This window comes from Parasteatoda tepidariorum, chromosome X1 (genome assembly GCF_043381705.1).
Source record: "Parasteatoda tepidariorum isolate YZ-2023 chromosome X1, CAS_Ptep_4.0, whole genome shotgun sequence".
NCBI lineage: Eukaryota > Metazoa > Arthropoda > Arachnida > Araneae > Theridiidae > Parasteatoda > Parasteatoda tepidariorum.
Window position 1 is genome coordinate 73,541,927 of NC_092214.1, and position 20,689 is coordinate 73,562,615.

At 28.6% G+C, this 20,689-nt stretch overlaps 1 protein-coding gene across 6 annotated transcripts in view; it reads right to left on the reverse strand.

Moving 5' to 3' along the window:
• The window catches only part of LOC107447251 (Transmembrane O-mannosyltransferase targeting cadherins 4), a 55,890-nt gene that overhangs the window by 9,088 nt on the left and 26,113 nt on the right, over nt 1-20,689 (reverse strand). For 4 of the 6 annotated variants that reach the window (XM_016062119.4, XM_016062121.4, XM_016062122.4 and 1 more), the window contains 6 exons: nt 18,229-18,285; nt 17,232-17,303; nt 11,706-11,785; nt 11,527-11,634; nt 9,256-9,397; nt 1,572-1,686 (listed from right to left, as the gene is read on the reverse strand). In XM_016062119.4, coding sequence (XP_015917605.1) covers nt 1,572-1,686; nt 9,256-9,397; nt 11,527-11,634; nt 11,706-11,785; nt 17,232-17,303; nt 18,229-18,285 — 574 coding nt within the window. The remainder of the gene's footprint in view (nt 1-1,571; nt 1,687-9,255; nt 9,398-11,526; nt 11,635-11,705; nt 11,786-17,231; nt 17,304-18,228; nt 18,286-20,689) is intronic. The other 2 variants (XR_006226715.2, XR_011638238.1) reach the window with 1 other exon arrangement.

Consider the following 20,689-nt stretch of genomic DNA (forward strand, 5'->3'; position numbering starts at 1 on the left):
AGGAAATGACAAATTAAATGCTTTCAGTTCTCCTTCCCCACTGAAACTTTCTTCCTTCTTCTAATTGCTTTGATCACTGTAATTAACGCAGCAGGTTTAAAAGAGAACAGAAATCTAGTCATAGAGGCATTCACATAAATCAAATATTAATTCAGACCCTTGACAAATTATCATTGTGAATACAATTCCATAGGACCCTGAGCCATAAGGTCTGGTTTTTTAGGACAAGCGCCTTATCTGGGCGTCAGCGGGATGTCAACTTCCCGCTGACGCCAACAAAATACTGGTTTGTTAGCTCAAGACTTGGTTTCTTAGAACTAGCGTCTTATCTGGGCGTCAGCGGAAAGTTGACATAGAGCTGACGCCAAAAAAATACTTTTTTGTTAGCTCAGCATTAGCAGTCGATCCAACGCAGACATTATCTCTCATTGCGCATGTGTTAATAACGTAAACAAATATTTATTTTGAATTTGTATTGATTTTGTTATTGTCGACCAGTGTTTTAGAGAACAAATAATGACTTTGTCCAAGAAAAAACACATTATAGCTGAGCTAAATGAAGAGTGCTATATTTAATGAAGCTATGTTTAATGTCAAAATCAAAATCTTTGCTGATTTCAATGTGTTGTTGGATGTCCGCCATTGCTTCCGTGGTTAACGTCACGTTGTAATCCAACTGCAGTTGAGTTGGACGGCCATTGTAGTTCAAGATGAGCGTTCGATGACGTATACTATCAAACTCACAAATGGACCAATCAGAGGTTAGCGCTGATTTACAAATGACGGCGTCCTGTCCTAAGAAACCAGGCCTTTAGAAGTTGGTATTGCCACATTCTTTTTTTCTTCTATGCAACACATATGGTTTATCTTCAAGGAGGTATTGCGCAGCTCCCTACCAAGCAATGAGGAGGCGTTAGGGTGTATAAACCAATTTATTGAAACCGAGAGAGAAAAAGAAGAAATTTGAACTCATTTGATGCTTTCTAAAAGAGAGCCAAAAGTAAAAATTTTATGTGATGCTCAAACTTCTATTGAGCTACTGACACAGTTTTATCCATCCAAAATGATAAAAATGTAAAATGATTTGAAAATGTACCATAAAGATATGGTGAAGCGCAGCCACTTAAAACAATTCTATCACATCTTTCTTTTCACCTGGATAAATTTAAGACAAAGGCAAACAAAATATATTTCTATAAAGATTTGTCATTTATTCTCTTAGTACTGTAAGTAATATAATTTTGTTAAGTTTCAATAAATATTACCCAATGTAAATAGTTATTATAGATTATTCAATTATTTTTATATCATTTTAATTATTCTAAAAACAATTTATGGTGTTAGCTTTTGTTGTTAGTGTACCTTTTCAGTAACCTTACAATTCTCAAAAGCAGACAATATTTTCGGTTCCAAGAGTGTCTGACAAACTGAAGTTTCACTGTATTTATATACAATATAGGTCTACAGAACAAACTATTCATTGTTTGGGGACACCCCTATATTTTTTGTTTGAACACCTTGTTACATTATAATTAAGTTAAAAATTTATAAGAACATTTTATATCACTTACCTATACTGTCTAACATTATTATCATATTATTCCAAGCAACTAAATGAGTGGGCTGCATAGCAGTAGCATTTCGCCATGCTCTGTAAGCCTCATCATACTGCTTCTGTTCTAAGTACTAAAGCAAAAGAAATTTACATTCAAACCAACTGAAATAAAAGAAAACTCGGCGCTCCCATTAAAGGAAGTCAACTATGTATTTTTTACTTTTTGCCACACTCTTCTTATTAATAGCTACATTAACATATTTACAACTTACTACAAAAAACAATATTTTCTGAGCTACTCACTGACACGTTCATTTAACAGTGACCTAAGTTCTAATCTAAATAATCCTTTGAGGTAGGTATTCAATTAGCCAAGAATCTATCGTAAATCTAAGAATTTTTATTGATCACGAACTCAAAAGGTATTATAAAGGATATTCACATTCTTTTGATTTTTTTAAAATCTTGATGCTTTAACACATTGTGCATTTCAACAATAACTTTTTCAAAACACTCAATTAGTGATGATTAAATTGTAAATCTTTGTGGTTTTGAAAATCATTTTTTCAGAAATTGCTTTGAATTTTCATGTGGTTTTAACGATCTTCAAGTTTTAATGGGATATTGTGGTAATTTATGTTGTGGAGATTTTATTGAGTTCCATAAATTTGGAAAAGCACACTTGAATAATCACTTTTTAAAATGCTATTAGCCCAATCATATCGCAAATCTGAAAGATTTTGACAGTCGATTTTTGGCCAGTTATAGCAATGGATTTTCACAAGGTTTTTAAAATCTTATTTTTTTAATATACCACATTATTATTCTTTTTATTAACTATCAGATTTATGGCAATTCGCACATTTTGAAACTGAGAACAAAGGTGCCAACTTTCCAAACCAGCTTTCGATAATAAGAAGTACAATAACACAGAAATAAACAGTGGAAATTACAGAATTCAAATTAGCACGATTTTAAGGTGTATACACAGCTTAATAATGTATAGGATGAAAAAAATCACAATAACTTCAACTATTCTCACACAAGAGCTGATTCTATTAAAAAAAACTGGATACCTCCTCAAGAAACAGATTTTTACTGGAATAATACCAAGGTAACCAGAGAAGTGACATAAGTAAGCGAATATCCAATTCTGTATAGGTATGTAATACATTAGAATATTTATGTAACCAAATTCTATAAACCGCAAGTCTGCATAAACCATATTAACTTTACTGGTGTAAACATTAAAAATTGCATTTAAGAAATTTCTGTAACTAAACAAGAACTAATGACTTTTTACATTATTTTTTAAAAATTATTTGTTAACATAAAAGGTTATAAATTCAAAAGCTGAGCAAAACAAAATTGATAAATTTGTTTCTTAGTTCGAATGCTTCAGAAAACTTCAAATTTTTTCTGTAAATAAAAAATTAAAAGCATATTTATGGGGTTTAAATTATTTGTATCTAAAAACTATTTTAATTCTTATTCAGATTAATCTGACTCATACTGAGATAGCAATGTCTAGAAAGTAAGCTGAAAGATATGTGAAATGATCTATATAATGCAAAAATTTATAAAACACAAAGCCTCAAAGTAAGGTAAAACAACGTTTAAGAGCACAAAAAATATATGAAAAGCAGACAGCTGTTTCGGATGCTCAAAGGGCAACCTTCATCAGTGCAACAGAAAACAATAAGAGAACAGAGAAATATATATAGAAAGATGACGTCACAAGAAGGTTTAGAGCAACGGCCAATAGGAGGGAAGGGTGAATGAATGACGACGAATAGGAAGCAAGGAAACAAAAAGGATGGGGGGTTAGTTAGGTTTAATCATAGATTTCCAAACAGGAGAAATATAAGGAACACTTGATAGGTCATTGACCAACAGTTTGGAATTTTTGAAAATATGATAAGACATCTAAGAAAAAATCTAAGAGAAATCTAAATCAAATATTGAAGAACAATTTTGAATGACTTTAGAAGAGGAAAAATTAAAATTATGATTAGAGTCCCAACAATGTTGGGCCATAGATGAGCGTTTAAATTCTTGTTTTTTGACATAAGCTTCATGTTCCTTGACACGGCACTTTAAGGCACGCTTAGTTTGGCCAATATATGAAAGGCCGCATTGGCAATTAATTTGGTATATACCCCAGTTATTTTGACTATCAATGGGCTGTTTGAGATTAGAAAATTTTATCTTATTAATGGGACTGAAAATAATATTAAAATCAAACTTCTTTAGGATATTAGCAACTTGCCGACTTATTTTCGGAAAATAGGGTAAAATGACCAAATTGTTAGAAAGTTCTTTGGAAGGTTTATTGGTAGGCGATTGTTTAAGCACAAAGGTCGCCCTTTTGTGTATTTACAAAGCCTCAAGTTTTAAGATTTTCATTGAAAGATTTTTTGTATTTTGATATAATACATGAATTCATAAAAAAAAGTAACAGTAGTTTATTTTTTATAAGTACTTATAATAAAAAACTACAACATATATACTTGATTATAAAATTAAATTGATTACTAGTCTTGAGTAAAATTACAATTAGCCTTTATTGCCTTTTGAGCATCTTTCATTTGAAACATTTTTACAATATTTACTAATACAATTATTTTCAGCATTTCAGATTTGAGTTTATGTTCTTTTGTTTTTCTATAAAATGCAAAGATTAAGTTTAAGTTCTTAAGAGTTGGGCAAAAATGAGTTTAATTTTTCATCACTAAATTGTAAACTTTTTTTGCTGAAACATTGCATCATTAATTCCAGAAGCTTTAATGAATCTTAAACTTTAATTTAAAAGCATAACAACTCAATGAAAAAGGGCTACTTTAATGATATGAGGTATTAATGGGATCTTCATATTTTTTTTTTAATCTTTAAATATATGTGTGTAACTGTCCTTCTCATTTTAATAGCTGCATGCCAAAAAAGTATGGACAGTGAATCCTATTCATAAACTTTTTGTGTCATTTTTTAACAACTTTTGAAAGCACTTCTAACATTTCTATTTTAATTTTTATTCATGTGTAAACAAAAAAAAAAAATCTTACTATGTAAACAGCAAACCTCACTCAAAAAAAATTAAATAAAGTAATCACAATCGATCTATTGAAGCACTTACTAGCAACCTCTTTTACCCTTTAACTCGATAAGTCTAAAAATAGATTGTTGGAAGGGAGAAAAATGAGATTTCTTTTCTTTTTTAAAAATTTCTTGTTTCTATTAAATCATTATCATTTAATGTTTTTAGAATTATTTACAAAGTAGAAAAAAATTGTTCATAGATTAATTGAAAAGAACAAAATTTCATAACTTATGGTAGTTAAGGGGGAAAAAACTATTTTAATCAGATTATTAGCAAAATTTTCAAAATGTGTAATTCTCAACCGGAAGATAATTTTGACTATAAAACTGTCATAATTACGGATAAATTGTAATATTCATTACCTTTGCTAGAACACTAATTCTGGGCATTAAGCATTTATTCATATAACATAAGAAAAAAAATGAGTTTCATGTACTGTGGTAAAATGACGCCATAGTTCAAAAATGTTTCATGTCCGTGATGTATAAATTTTTTGATCACATAACAGAAGTCTGGTAAAAATAACAAGAAAGCAGAGAGTGAATTTTCATCTCCTAAATTAGTAAATACTATTAGTTTTAAGTTTATTAAAAACAGAGTTTAATATTCAACACACATGGCATTTAAATAAATATCTAGAGGATTTAAAGCAAAATAGCCATTAGTTGTTCATACACATCAGTTTAAAGTTAAAAATAATTTGAAAGTTTTTTTTTTAAATTTTTGAGGGTCTTTGATATATTAATTTATGTAGGAGATAATTTAAGTCATAAAATGAAACAAAAATACACATTTTTTGCTTTTTTTTTTCCGACAAATTCCTCAAAATATAGAGGAATAGGAAAATCTGTAAAATATTTCAATTTCTTAGTCAGAAGAGCATTCATAAATTTTAAATCTGATCTTTAGAACATATTTTCCCTATAATTGGAGCTAATTGCATAGCTGCTGTTTTTTAAATAATATTAAAGAATAAATAGTTGAAACTTTTGTACACTTGTTTAAATTATTTGTAGTGGTAGTAAAAAAATTCAACTTTGTCAAAGAAAGATAAAAATATGAAAGTATATATGTTATCAATTATCTCCCACGATAAACAAGAGATTCAGCAGCTATATATTTATATGATAGACCGTTTTCAATTGTTTCCTACACAAAAATGACTTTGATGAAAAAAATTTTGTAAATAATAATTTTTTATATTTTTAACAATGTAATTCTTAATCAATTGAATTTGTTTCAAGCTATGAAAATTAAATTGTTTAATCAATAATTAACAGTTATTAAAAATTTTTTTGTACACAAAAGCTTAAAGACAAATTTTATAAAAGGGTATTAAACTTATTAGGCACTTCATTATCAATAAGATAAAAAATACAAAACTTAAAAAACAAATTAATGAAAGCTTAATTTTCCAACAAGTCTCCTGACTAAGCTATTGGAACCATATTTCTAGATTGTGGTTACTATCCAATAGTATTTATAGTAATGTCTATTTAAAGAAGTTATATTTTGCATTCCATTTTGTAACGCAAATTATTGTCTTAACCTATTATCATGTACGAGGTGACGCTATCAATTCACTAATATTGCATATTTATGTGTGAAAATCTGATGTTCAAATCTTAAGTTATTCAAGGTGATTTGATGGTTATTTACTAGTGACATAACAGATATAGAGAATATGGCAATACTAACATAACATAAGTGAACCAATTCAGTCATTATGTTTAACTGTTTTTCAAAGTTTTCTGAATTTAAAAGTGGCACTTAAAAAAAAACATAAAAATCATTTGAAAAATAAAGCATTTCCTAAGTGGGAGTTAAACAATCTTAAGATATTTGGTTTGAGATTACCTATTACACAGTGCAAGTTCAATGAAATTGATCCCTTCAATAATGTGGACGAGTAATTTGCAGAAAGGAAAAAAAAAAGTCTTTCAGCTCTCAAAATGTGGTGAATATGGTCATTAATTTTGACACCAAATAAAATTTTTTGCATACAATGCTGAGGAGTATCCTGTTATATGATTTCACACATAAAATACTTTTGTTTAGAACAAAGGGTTATTTTTCCTTTTCATTGACTAGTATCAATATGGTTCTAGCCTCTCTTCTGTAAGCTAGATCTAGAGTTATCTCACTCCAGACAAAAACAAATTTCCTGATATTTTCAGAATCAATTAATAACATTTTTATTTACCATTTAAGTTACCGCAATTTCATTTGTATTTCAAAAATTTACATATACATCAACATAAATTGAGAATATAAATTCCTCAAAAAATTTTAAACTTTAAATAAAAATATTTCTATTCAAAACTGTTTATTATTCCATACTTATAAGTCTTATGATATAAGATGAATTTTTTTTTTTATAAGATCAATTTCATAACTATTATTAATTTTATTATAAGTTTTAGATATGTATTTAATTTGAATAAAAGAGACTCGTTAAACTGAAAGGCAAAATAATACAAATCTTAACTAAAACTCTGAACAATTAATTAAAATAACACTGCTGACAAAAAAGAAATACTATAAATAACGATAAAACGTCTAGACTTCAGTAGCTCAAAGAAGTTCCACACAAATATAGATTGGTAATCAGAACCAAAAAAAGTGCCCTTCCCTACTACCCAGTATAAAAGGTCTTTTATTGGAAATTTCTTTATTAATTTACTTCTAAAAAATAGTTATCTTGATGTTTAGGGTAAAGAATTAATGTTATACCATAAACAAGCAATGAGAGGGGGAAGGAAGAGGATTAATCAATCTGAATTGAAGATTGCTAACAAAAGGGTAGGTGTCTATAAAGTCTGAGTGGGAAGAGAGGGGAAGCGATCCTCTGTTTTTAGTAAACGCCTTCTCCCAGCTGCATGTAGATCAAGGTTGCATTGAATGGTATGTACGCTTGTTGGCAAGAAAAGGGAAAATTTTAAAGTAGGGTAGGGATGGAAGAATTGAATGGAAAAGACAGTAAAAAGGAGTGGGTGTCACTATTAGAGGTGTCCTAAAGGGGGAAAAGAAATGTGAATAGCAAGGGATAGGGGACGTACTGTCTTTATGTTTATTTCAGTTGTGGTTTGCAGTCGGTTTGGGATACTTAGTTATTGGATTTTTTATTTTTCAAGTAAGGTTTAGCTCTTACTTTTATTTTGTATTTGTCTTGTTTTTATTCTACTGTATATGCTTCTGTATTTTAAAGTGTATTTTATATTGCATTCTTCCGTGTTTTATTGTATATTTTACATTCTTTTCCTGGACTTTGGCAAAACTTTGGGGGTACAGAGAAGGCAATTTTGATAGTTTTGTCTTGCTTTCTCGATAGAAAAAGTTTTGCATTTATGACATCTGAAGTTGGTACCCCCTGACGACGTCAGCTTTGGTTGTCATACTTTTCCAATTTTTTTCATTTTCACATTTGTGAATAGCAAGGGGTGGAATTGAATGGAAGAAAGATATGAAGTAAAAGGGAGCGATCCTTTCGAAGAAATCTTCTAAAGGGAGAAGAAAAATTTGAATTGTAAAGGGCTTACAGACGCACTAGGGGTGACTGCATCCAGACATAAACTCCCTGCATTTGTGATTTTAAAAAGAACCAACTGGACACACCCCACCTCATGTGCAGAAAGAGCTAAAAATACTAGACAGGGTTAAGGTTACCTGCTCTGTCACTGAATGGATATCTGGTAACCCTATTTAAAGTTGGCTAGCAAGGTTTTGAAGTCAGATTGAAAATATTCGGAGATTAATTATCTTGGATCAAGCCTCGATTCATAGGATCTTAAGTTTTTCTGAAAAAGTCTGCACATAGATATAGTTTTAATTCTAGCAGGGTGCACAAGCCTTCTGCAGTCAACAGATATTTCATGGATGGAGTCTTTTAAAAGTGCTCCGAGAAGATAATGGGAAAAAACAAAAGACCTTCGCCAGGAATATTAAAAGGCTAACTTGGCAAGATGTGATTAGTTTTGTATCGGCCATTTGGGAGTGTTGTAGTATTTCCAATGCATTAGATGGAAGTGCAGATGGCCCTTTTTCCCCCAAATTAGAAGAAGTTAATGTCAGATCAATATACAATGATATAAGTGATGAACTAATGATGAGTGTGTTGACCTTATTTTGGAACATGACTCTGATATTTCATTTGATGGATTTTCGAATTCTGATCAATGTAAATAAATAAACTTTCTTTGCATGAAATATTTCGGCCTCAGTAATTTTTTTTTTATCACTGCATTTTTATTTTTTCACCTATTTGCAAAGGCTGCAATCGAACCAATATTTAAAATAAAGAATGCTGTGGAAGGTAAGTTAGAGTTACTAATTAAAGCTTATATTTACTTTCTTTCGATACAATTATTTTTATTTCATTTTCTGTGATTCATATTTAACTATGCCCAATCAAACAAAGTCAATTTTTTTAAAACAACAATTTGCATTGTTTCTTTTGTACCATTTATTAGCCTAACTCTACATTTTGTCGATTTTCATCAAAATTATTTTTATAGGTATTTTATAGTAAATGATTCTACCAACTAGCTCTGTTTATAAGACATTTTTACTTCATAATAGATTGAATTTAAAGTTTCAATCTCACTAGATTTCCTAAGTTGTAGTAACAATCTGGATATCTTTTTCGAAACTGTAAAGCCATCAGGTAACTCTTTTTTGCATTATTCATCTTTTTTAAACTTGATTGAACAATACCAAGATTCATCCATGCAGCAGCAAAATCAGGCCTAAAATAAAAATGGTAAAATAAAAAAGATTAACTATGAATGTGCGTCACAACACAACTTCAAATATCTATTCAACAATCAGAAGCAATTTTAAGTCACTTCAAAATTTCTCTCTCCTAAACTTCTATTTTCAATAATTGGCTTCTCTATTTGTTAAAAGAATTAGACTTTCAAGAAAAATTTGATATAATAAAAAATTATCAGCTTATTCTATATTTTAAAAGACTACTCAGAATAACTTATCATATAATCATCAGAATTTAACGTATATCATATCGACTTTATTTTAATGGTTCGAGATGCAAATTAATACAAATAATATTTTAAGTTATAAAATCAGACACAAAAAAAATAAATAAATACTTTTTCCGAATAAACACACCCTTTTTTGATGGATTTGGATTTCTGATCAAAATATGGTAGGTAGTTTTAATCTAGGAAATATCTCAATAAACTCGTCAGGAGAGAGGTCGAAAGTTTAAAATTCATAATTTTACTTTTTTTTAGTCACATTTGTAATATTTATTGAGTTGAATCGAACGTTTTTATCAAAAGAAAATTTTCATGCAAAAAAGTCAATTGAATTATTTATTATTTTCTATTGAAAATTCCAAAAAATTTTGCATAATAAGGTGTATAAATTTTTAAATCATTTTAAAGAATGTAATTTTATACAAGGAAATATAAAACTTGAATGAAATCGGTTGAATAGTTTCAGCAATATCAAAACTTCAAATTTAAAAATGTCATATGTTTAAAATTTGATTTCTTAGGAGCTATTTGATTTTGTTCAATTTCGCGTTTTGCCATAGAAAAGTGCTTTCTTTAAACATGATGTAAACAATTGAGTATCTTACACTTCATTTATTTTGCCATTGTTGACTTTTGCCAACAAAAATTCATCACTCTGTAGCTCCACAATGCCGTGGTGCTTTTAGCAGCATTTCTTTTAATCCATGAAATAATGTATTTTGCATGCTGATTGCGGAGGTGGGAAGGCAAAAATTCAACACGGACTTTACTCTCAGCATTACTCTAATTTCACATTATCAGTATTAAGTGAAAATCGGAAAATACACAACCACCACAGACTTAACCCTTTGTGGCTCCCGAAAATAGTATAAAGACAAAATGCAAATGGGAGAGATAAAAATCTTGTAAGAACAGTGCGGCTTGCCTTAGAACATGTAAGTAACATGCAGGGTGCAGCCATTAATTTCCAGGACAGATCTAATAACTCCCGAAAATATGTGAATTACATACCTATTTCTATGTAACCTCAGCTTTATGCAATTCTACACTAAGCTGTAAAAGTTTCAGTTAACAACTTAAAAACCCTCGTTTGGAAAGTTCTTCAATTCTGGCATTGGGTGTTTTCTTACTGACTTTGACATCTTATTCACCATACTCCTCTGTATGTTTCTGAAACAGAAAAAAATTGCTGAAAGATCAAGATTTAAGGATGTTGGAGTCATTAAGAAAACCCCAACATCAGAATTGAAGAGTATTCCAAAAGAGGACTTTAAACACTTGTTTCTGAAACTTTTGCAGCCAATTACAGAAGTGAATTACATCAGATGGACCTAGCTTTGAAATATATAGAATGGGTATGAAATTTACATATTTTCTGGACTCATTAGATCAGTCCTGGAAATTATGGTCTGCATCTTGCATGAAAAATTTCTTGTTACTAAATTATTTTAGTAAAAAGAAAAAAATCAGGTTTCAAAGTATAGATCATCAGAACACCATGAGTTAAACTTCAATGTTTGTAAATGCTAGCCTTTCTTTCCTAAATCGATTATATATACCACCAGACATGTCTATTGTATGTATAAATATAAAAATATTTTAAACAAAATGAAAGAACTTTGGAATGAAACACAGATGAATATATTAAGTAAAATAAATGTAAAATGAAACTGGTTGTCTAAAGAAGTTTTCTCCTGCTTTTTTTCTTTTTTTTAATAAGGGGCAGTAGCAGTCTCAAAGTATGCTACTAGTTCCTTAAACAAATAATGTGTTAAAATAAATGTTTATTATAAAATGGATAACTTGAATATCTTGTCTCTACAAGAACCATTTTGTTCTGCTTAAATTTTAAACAAAAAAATTTAAAAAGAAATCACCTTATTTTTATAGCAGAAATTAACAACTCTTCAGCTTCAATCAATTCTCCTTGATCCTTCAATATGTTTGCAAGATTGTTCATTGCTTGATCATAAAGAGGATTTAATCTAAAAAACATACAATATTTACATTATTTCTTTTTAAAATTGTAAGTCGAAAAATGAAAACAAGTAATAACCTGATTGCTTCTTTGTATCCTATAATGGCAGTTTCTTTATCACCTTTATCAGCAGCATTTTTAGCTATGTTGTAATGGACCTAAAAAAACATCTATAACTAATCTTGGAACAAAAAGATGGAATTTTTCACTAAATATAATAAAAATTTAAAATAATTGCTCATACATGTAAGACTTTATGTGCCAATATTTTAAAATTAAATATTTTGTGAAGACTGATACAATATTTGATAAACTGATTATCCAATTAGCACAGAGCCGGATTATACCTTCCTAGGCCCTAGGCATAGCTGTTTTTGGGCCCTTCCCTCCTTCCCCCACTCCTCCCCTCTTTTCAAAATATATGCTAAAATTTTCTTGCATATTTTTTTTAAACATTTTTATTAATATGGATTTTAATTTACGAATTTGCTTATTGAACTTTATCTGCAATACCGACATACTGCCGATATTGCAGTTGATATCGATAATACCATTATGATTAGTTCGATCGATAACTATGTAAACACTTCACGTCAACAATACAACAACAAACCAGCAAAGAAAACAGTGAAATTGATAGTGAGATTAATTACAAGAAATATTTATACAGTAGAGAACCAATTATCTGGGATGCTCGGGACCATCGCTATCCCGGATGTCTGAATTTCCCAGTTTTCTGGATCGACCAAAAAGTGTCATTAATCGATGTTTTATCGAACCCGAATTACAAGGAAATTACACAAAAATTTGTCAGAATCTGAGATTAAACTAAAAGCGCAAAATTTGGTGAAAATTTACTCATCCGATTTAGAGAAAAACTTTGTAGATGAATTTTTACTATTTTCAAATTTATATGAACATAAATCTGCACAAGAAATGTTGAAGGCTCAAATTAAAGATAAACTTGTGAATACTTTTCCTAACGTTCACATTGCATTAAGAATATATTTGTCGATTCTTGGATCAAATGCAGAAGGAGAAAGATCTTTCTCCAGATTAAAATTGATAAAAAATTATTTGCGTTCAACAATGAATCAAGATCGTTTGGCATCGCTCGCACTTATGTCTATTGAATACGACATTTTGCGTAGTTTGGAATTCGACAGCATAATACAAGATTTTGTTGAATCCAAAAAAGTTATATATATTAGATCATAAGATTCTGCAAAATAATTTATTATTTATTAACAAATATAAAATTTAATAATTTATTAACAAATTTTTTTCTCCCAAGTTTTTCGTAGGCCCTAGGCACGTGCCTAGTGTGCCTATAGGTTAATCCGGCCCTGAATTAGCAAGAATTTTTGTTTGTGTGTGAGATATGCTCAAGTCAAAAGCTTCATTAAAATAGTTTTATGCTTATTTTTCTTAATAAAGCAAATTCTAGATGAAAAAAATATCACTTCAATAATAGTAATTTTGTCAAATTTTATTTTTAAGCTTACAGGATGTTTATTAAAATAAAAATTAGTATCAATAAATCTTAACAGAAGTGCATTAATATTGTTTCAAAATAACAGTTAAACATTGCTTTTTCATATATGATCATATGTAAGGATTAAGCAGGAACATAAAAATGGCTCACTTATTTTTTAAAAAGGACAATGGACTTATAAAAAATCAAACATTGACTTAAGAGGCACTGACAATCAAAACAGATTCACAGATCAAACAAACTTTTTAAAAATTTAGAATTTCTCAGAAGATTAAGCTTCATCACTAGTGGTAATTGTTTTATATCTTTCCTAAAAGTTATTCCTATTATAAAAAAGAAGCTAGAAAACAAAAAACATAGACATAACAAAATCACAACAGTTTAAAGACAAGCTTTTGCTTCAAAATATGCACCAACTTATTAAAAAATATATGTATTAGCAAAGCTACTAACTTGCAAATAGTTCACAAGAGAAGGCAATTAAATGTAACTCACACTGACAAGTTTTTTTTTTTAAAAAATTTAATAGCGGGTTAATAATTTTCACTGTTTTAAAGGCATTTCACTTTTAACATAATAAATATATATCTAATAAGACCAAATGTTAATAATTAGACTATCATTGATGCAGGAATTTTATTTTATTTATTTATTATGCACAAGAAAGAGGTTTGTAGTTTTGAGAAAGGTGAACACTTTTTTCAGCAATACCAAAATTTGTGCATATTTTAATGAATTAAGTGCAAACACGTAGGAAGGGACCATCAATCAAGGACATCTGTGTCATTGCCAACAACCAAAGAATAAGTTATAAACTACTGTAACTTGATGGAATTGGAGTGTCTAAATTCAATTATGAAAAATAATTAAAACTAACCTTTAAAATGCTTTAAATTTTTTTTTAAGTATACAAACATGCAAGGTAAGAGCACAACATAACTCTAAATTGGCAATTGGAGACAATCGAAATTTTGTGTACCATATAATTATATTTAGTCAAGACTAAAAATCACTGAAATATTTGATTAATAAGTTGTTAAAAATACAATTTCTTTTAATATTTTTCAAAAATAAAAACAAGACATATTCTACATTTAAGAACGATATAGTACAGTAGAGAACCAATTACCCAGGATGCTCGGGACCATCGCTATCCCGGATGTCTGAATTTCCCGTTTTCTGGATCGACCAAAAAGTGTCGTTAATCGATGTTTTATCGAACCCGAATTACAAGGAAAAAGTGTAACACATTTTAAAGTAAGAGAAAAAAGAAAAGCACTCCTAAATTTAAAAAGATAAAAAAACGGTAGAAAAATAACATTTAAAAGAATAAAAAAAATTGCAAGTTTAGACAAGAAAAACAAGTTTAAAAAAAAACAAAATTCTCACATTTATTTTTTTAAAATAATCCCAATTCCTAAATTAACTAATATAAACAAAACCAATGATTAAATAACGTAATATATTTCATACCAAATTATTCAGGGGGTAAAACGATAAAATAAAAGGAAAACTTATTAATCTAAATAAAAAAAACGAAAATTATCAAACCGAAAAGATTGTTAAAAAAGGCACTAACTTAAATATTAAAACCTGGAACAAGGCAAGATCAATAAAATCAACGGAATTAAAAAAGAAAAAACCTAATGATAAAAATTATGAATAAAAAGAATTAATTTATTGAGTGCGAAATTTATCGTGAAAAGAAAAAAAAATCAACGTAGCAGAATCAGAAAAACAAAACTGCAATCTGCTCCATAAAATAATCATATGTTTAAATTAATAAACAATTCTCCTTTTTTTATTTACAAAAACACGATTTTTAGCGAAAGCAGATGTGATCCCACATCAAGAAAAACTTTCAAATGATACACTTCCAAAGAATCAGAATTTATTGAAAAGAAAAATATTTTATTTTTATTAATGGATTTGTTAATCGATGTCAAATAGATAAATATATTTTTGTCTTTGATCTTCTGTTCCCTGATATGCATGTGCAATGCATTTCCCCCACCCCCTCGTAAATCAAAGAGAAAACGAAACCAGCATGAGAGAAATCCTTTGAGTTTGATTGACGGCCTAAAGGAGAAAATAAAACATTCATCCCTTCCCTGCCTCCTCTCGATCTGAAGATCTTCAAGGTCATGGAAGAAGCGACATTTCTCTGGGTAAACAGGAAAAAAAATTCTCCCCCTCCTCACATTTTCCTCTACTCAACTTCAAGGATGAGTTCAATTTCCGCTTTTTTTCATAATTGTTCTAGTTTAAAATGGCGGGAAAAGTGAGCAAAATTTTTCCCGGTTATCTGGACACCGGATAAATGGTTCTCTACTGTACAGCTTTTCAAAGCTAGAAAAATAGCATATCAGATTAATAGTAATATCATAAAATTAAAAGATACAACTTTTATACAGCAAATTTGTTTAAGTTTATATTTTATTTAATGAATATTTAAAAAATTTTCCCTTTTTTTCTCCAATAATATAGACTTTTTTGCTTCTTTTATTAAAAGTTATTATAAATGTTACAGACAATCTTTTTGCAAAGAAAGCTGACAAATTAAAGAATACAAAACTAGCGTAAAACATATGAATACTTAGTCAGGCTTATTACATACAGAAAAATATAACACTACATTGAAAAAAATTTCCTGCTCTCCTTCATTAGGCAGTTAAAAATAAAAAATGAAGGGGAAAAAATAGAATGATGGAAAGGGCGAGAATTCAATGAGCACATAGAAGATGAAACATCGAGAATTGGAAGAAAAAAGAAACAATCAAAACAGGGAAAAGAGATGGAGGAGAAGAAACGAGAAGACAGGAGCAAAGCTTAGAAATAAAGACACTTAAACTAGTTTCTCCAAGCAGTAGATAAAAACTAAGATTTTTTTTTCTATTAAACTAACTTCTACTAAATAACTTGATTATAAAAAAAAAGTGGCTAGATTTAAAAAAGAGAGCTGAATGTTGCAATTATTATTAAAAATAAATAAATTCAAGATGAAAAAAAATCAGAATCTTAAAAAAAAAAAAAAATATCCATTATTATAAACAAGGGTAATATTGTAAATAGAAAAATGTACTTGTGTTAAAAAATTTAAATATTTGTTTAGACACCAAAAATGGAATTTCAAGTAAAAAAATGTATTCTATTTATTTTTAACTTATTTAAATATTCCTTGGCATTAAATGTGTTTAAATTATTAAACACAGCTGTAAAAAATAAAATAAAAGCTACTTAAGTTCAGAATAAATATTCTAATTGAAAATTCAAACTGAGAACACAAATTGAGGCATTTTTAAAGTTCAATTTATTCTCTTAATTTTTACTCACTAGTAAAGACATTTAAATTATCAGATTCAACCTGAAAGAAACTTTTAAATAATGTACATGTAAGAAACTCAAATCCCAAAGAATTACATTGAAAAATAATTTCTTGGAAATAAAGATATGGAAGAGAAGAAAGAAGAGCCTGACTTTATACACATGTCAAACAAGAGAGGAAGAGAAGTGAAACGCAATTGAAGAAACTAACAAAGAATCAAAAGTAATAGTTTACATAAAGATCAACATCAAACTCTGTAATTAAAATAATCCAATACTTAAAAAATAAAATTGCATTAAATTTTTACTTTGTTCTTTCTTTGAATTCTGGAAATTCCAAAGAAAAAAAAAAGATTGTTAAAATGTTATTTCAAAAATGCCATAATTTAGTAATATGTACAAATGTAATTTTGATTTTAAAATTTATTAGAGTTTATTTAAAACTAACTTAAAAATCATTAAAAAAACATTGAAAATCGCATATAAATGCTTAGTAAATTTTTACATAGATGATTTCTCTTTAAAAAAATCATTTGATTTAAATGAAAAAAATCCTGCTATACACCTTACAATTCTCTGTGTTTGCAAAAGTAGATGAAAACCTCTCAGTCAAGTAAGCTTCAGTAGTCCCTAATTCAGATTCCTACAGAGTTATGAAAATATTGAAGCTATCTAGCATTTTCTACAGGCATTTCTTGACAAGACAGCAATGTAAAATTCAAATAAATGTTTTAAGTTTTTTAAAAGGATTGTTTTTTTAAAATTAGCATACTAATGAATTATACCTTAGCATTCAAAGGGCAAACGCTCAAGCCAGATTTGAATAATGTTTCTTCATTCCTCCAATCAAGACTACGCTGAAAAATATTTGTGAAATATTGTGAATTTATTTTATGTACATAAAAAATTTATGCCAAATTTGATATGTTTAATATCAAGAAATAAAGTTTATTTTATACAAAAGGAATTTTCCTTTAAAACATGCATAACTTTATGACTTACCTGACAAAAAGTGATGGAATTCATTGTTTTTCAAAACAAAAATTTCCTTTTTGTAAATGTATTATCCTTCAAAAGTAAGAAAAATAAAAAAAAATCCAATTTCCTTAAAAATTAAAATTGAAGTACATACACATATAGAATGCACCATAGAGCTTGTCCTGAATTTATAAACAGGGTTCATATTCAAAAAAAGTTTTTTCCCTGACTTTCCCAGGTATGTAAAATTCCAGGATTTAAAAAAAATTCAGCAAATCTTATATTTAATAAAAATGTTAATTAGAATTATAAATAAAATAACAACTTGAAGTAGGCATTTAGAAACTTTTTATTAATCAAACAGAATAAATAACTAAAAATAATACTTTTCATCAAAAGACAAGCTAAAATAAACAAATCATGCTTTATCCTAAAGTATGAAAAAAGCTGCAAGAAAACAAAAAATAAAGGAGAACTTATTAATCAATAAAAGAACAATTTTTTAACAACTAAGTCATCCTAAAAAATAATTTTAAAAAATGAATAAATAACATAAAAATATTATACTAAGAATGTATTTAATTAAGAACAAAATTTAATTAAAATCAATAAATATAAAACAGAGCAGTTCACCATTCCTCTTTAATACACACCTTTTACATTCAGTAAGAAAAGATAATTTTTTTTTCGGCCAGAAAATCACAAATGATAAGACATGTTTAGGAGTAAGTTAAGATTCCAGAACTTTTTTTAATCTAATCACACCTGAAAAATATTTTAAGGGCTAAATATGGGAACACTTACATGAATGCATCGTACTCCAAATGCAGTCAGCAGAATGAATACACTGCATTGAATACACTGAAAAAAAAAAGTTTTTAATAATGGAAATATTAACAAAGATAGAAAAATTATTCATATGAACAGTCTTAAATATATATTCTGAATGTCCGATGAATAACTTACTTTCAACAACTGAATTTTTTAAATTTATTTATGTATTTCTCAAGACCACATAACTTAATGCTAAAATAAAGTTCGATAGTTAAAAAAATTTTAACTTTTAAATGTGATTTCAATAAATAAGACTTTATAGGTATATTTACTATTTACAACACAACATTACATTTTCACAATGCAATTATTTAAATATTTTCTGTCCTCACTTTTAAATGAATGTAACTGTTGCATCAATTCAACTCAAATCTTTAATGTTATTATTTTTAATTGACAAAAAAATTTCATCCAATAAAACTTTTAATAATTGAAATGAAAGTAGAACACAATGCTCATTGATGTTTATAATGCTATAGCAAAAGTTTATACCTTCATTTCACTAAAATATTGAGAAAAAAAAACTTATCGATAAAACACCAACAAATTTTTAAAATTTAAATATATCTTTAAGGCCTTAATTTAAGAGAATTTAGTAAAAAAAAAAAAAAAAAGAGTTTTGAAGTGTGAAATATGAATTCCAACTTCAAGTTTCAATTACTTTTATTTACATGGCACATAAACATAGTATATATATACATATATATACAGTCAAACCCCGCTATAGTGAACCTTCAAGGGATCGAAATTTCGGTTCACTACAACCGGGAGTTCACTATATCAGTTACGCAGGCAATTCAACTAACTGTTCCCAATTTCTTCCTTTTATTACACATTATTCAAATAAATGACTGAAAAATATTATGCAGGAGCAAAAAATGTGTTATTTTTCGTTACTCTTCGTCTTGTGTACAAAAAAAAAATTAGTAATCTTTTGCTGATGAGCAATCCTCAACATCAGATATGAAAACACTTCCCGAATCTCAGATAATTTCTCCTGAATTTCTGTTATTCCACTTTTTAAACCTGTCTAACCTGCTATTCGAGCACATAAAAGTATTCTCATAAAATCACTTAGCAAATTCATCGACATTTGTCCAGATACTGGAAGATTCCGGCTTCTTTGAATGGTGAATCACTTCAGCAATGCTTCTTCAACATCCTTGTGATCTGCTTTTCTCAACTTTTTTCTGCCATCTAAATTTTTTTCATCAGCAGAAATTATTAATTGCCTATTTTTCCATGTATGAAAAACTGCAGATTTGGATAGTTTATGATCCCTGAAAATATCAGCTTGATTGCATCCATTTTCACATTTTCTGATTATGTCCGTTTTATCATCAATGGAGAACGTTTCACGTTTACTGCTCGCCATAGTTAAATTTGAGTTACTTGTTTGCAGGATTGTTTTAACTGAACTGAGAGCAAAAAGGAGTTGAAATGACGGCCTTATCAATACATATTAGTGTCCAACCCTTTGACCAATAATGAATAATTACTAATTCCCTCTGACAGAAAATGCATATTGATCCCACTGATACCTTACAGATGCATCATCTGCCTGGATTGGAAACATCTGCTTGGTTTGTTTAGGGATAGGAAAGTGAGATAAAAGAAGCAAAGCAATAGAAAATGTTTATCGCTACATTCCCCTCTATAGATGGTTTTAAACATTGGTATATGTATTTATTTTGAAGAAGAAATTTCAAAATTATTACCAAAAAATGAGAAAAAAAATCAGTGGAAAACAGAAAAAAGTTCATATTCAGTTCTTCCTCACTTTTTTGGTTCACTATATCCACAAAAAATAACATAGGTGCATAGCAAGGTATTTCGCTCACTATATCCGGGAGTTCACTATAAATAGCGGGGTTTGACTGTATATATATATATATATGTTACCGTTAAGGTATATAATGCATCTATTTCATAGAATACCTAGTTATTCCATTAAATAACTGATCGTATCCGTTAAAGTGTGTAATATATTATTAATTTGACACTTTAACTAGTTAATCTATGAAATAACTAGGGATTCTATAAATTAACTAATGAGAGACAGTTAAAGTGTAAAATAAACAATTTATCTAAAATGAAATAACTAGGTATTCTATAAATAAACTAATGATAGACAATTAAAATGAAAAAGAAGCAATTAATCTAATTTATGCAGCGTATAAATGGTATTTATGGAAATGTACCATAAAATCATTTGTTACAGCAAGGATTACTAAAATGACACTTGGAATTACAAAGAACATTCTTTCTAAAACAAAAACATTTTTTGCTGACACACTGGGTTTCGCACGAACATTTTTTAAATCCCTGACCAGTACCTAAACTTTGAGCTGTAGCAACCGACCGGAGCGATATTTCTACATCCGGTACTTCTTCGATTTTAATTAATTTTTGTTCGCAGACACTGAACTGG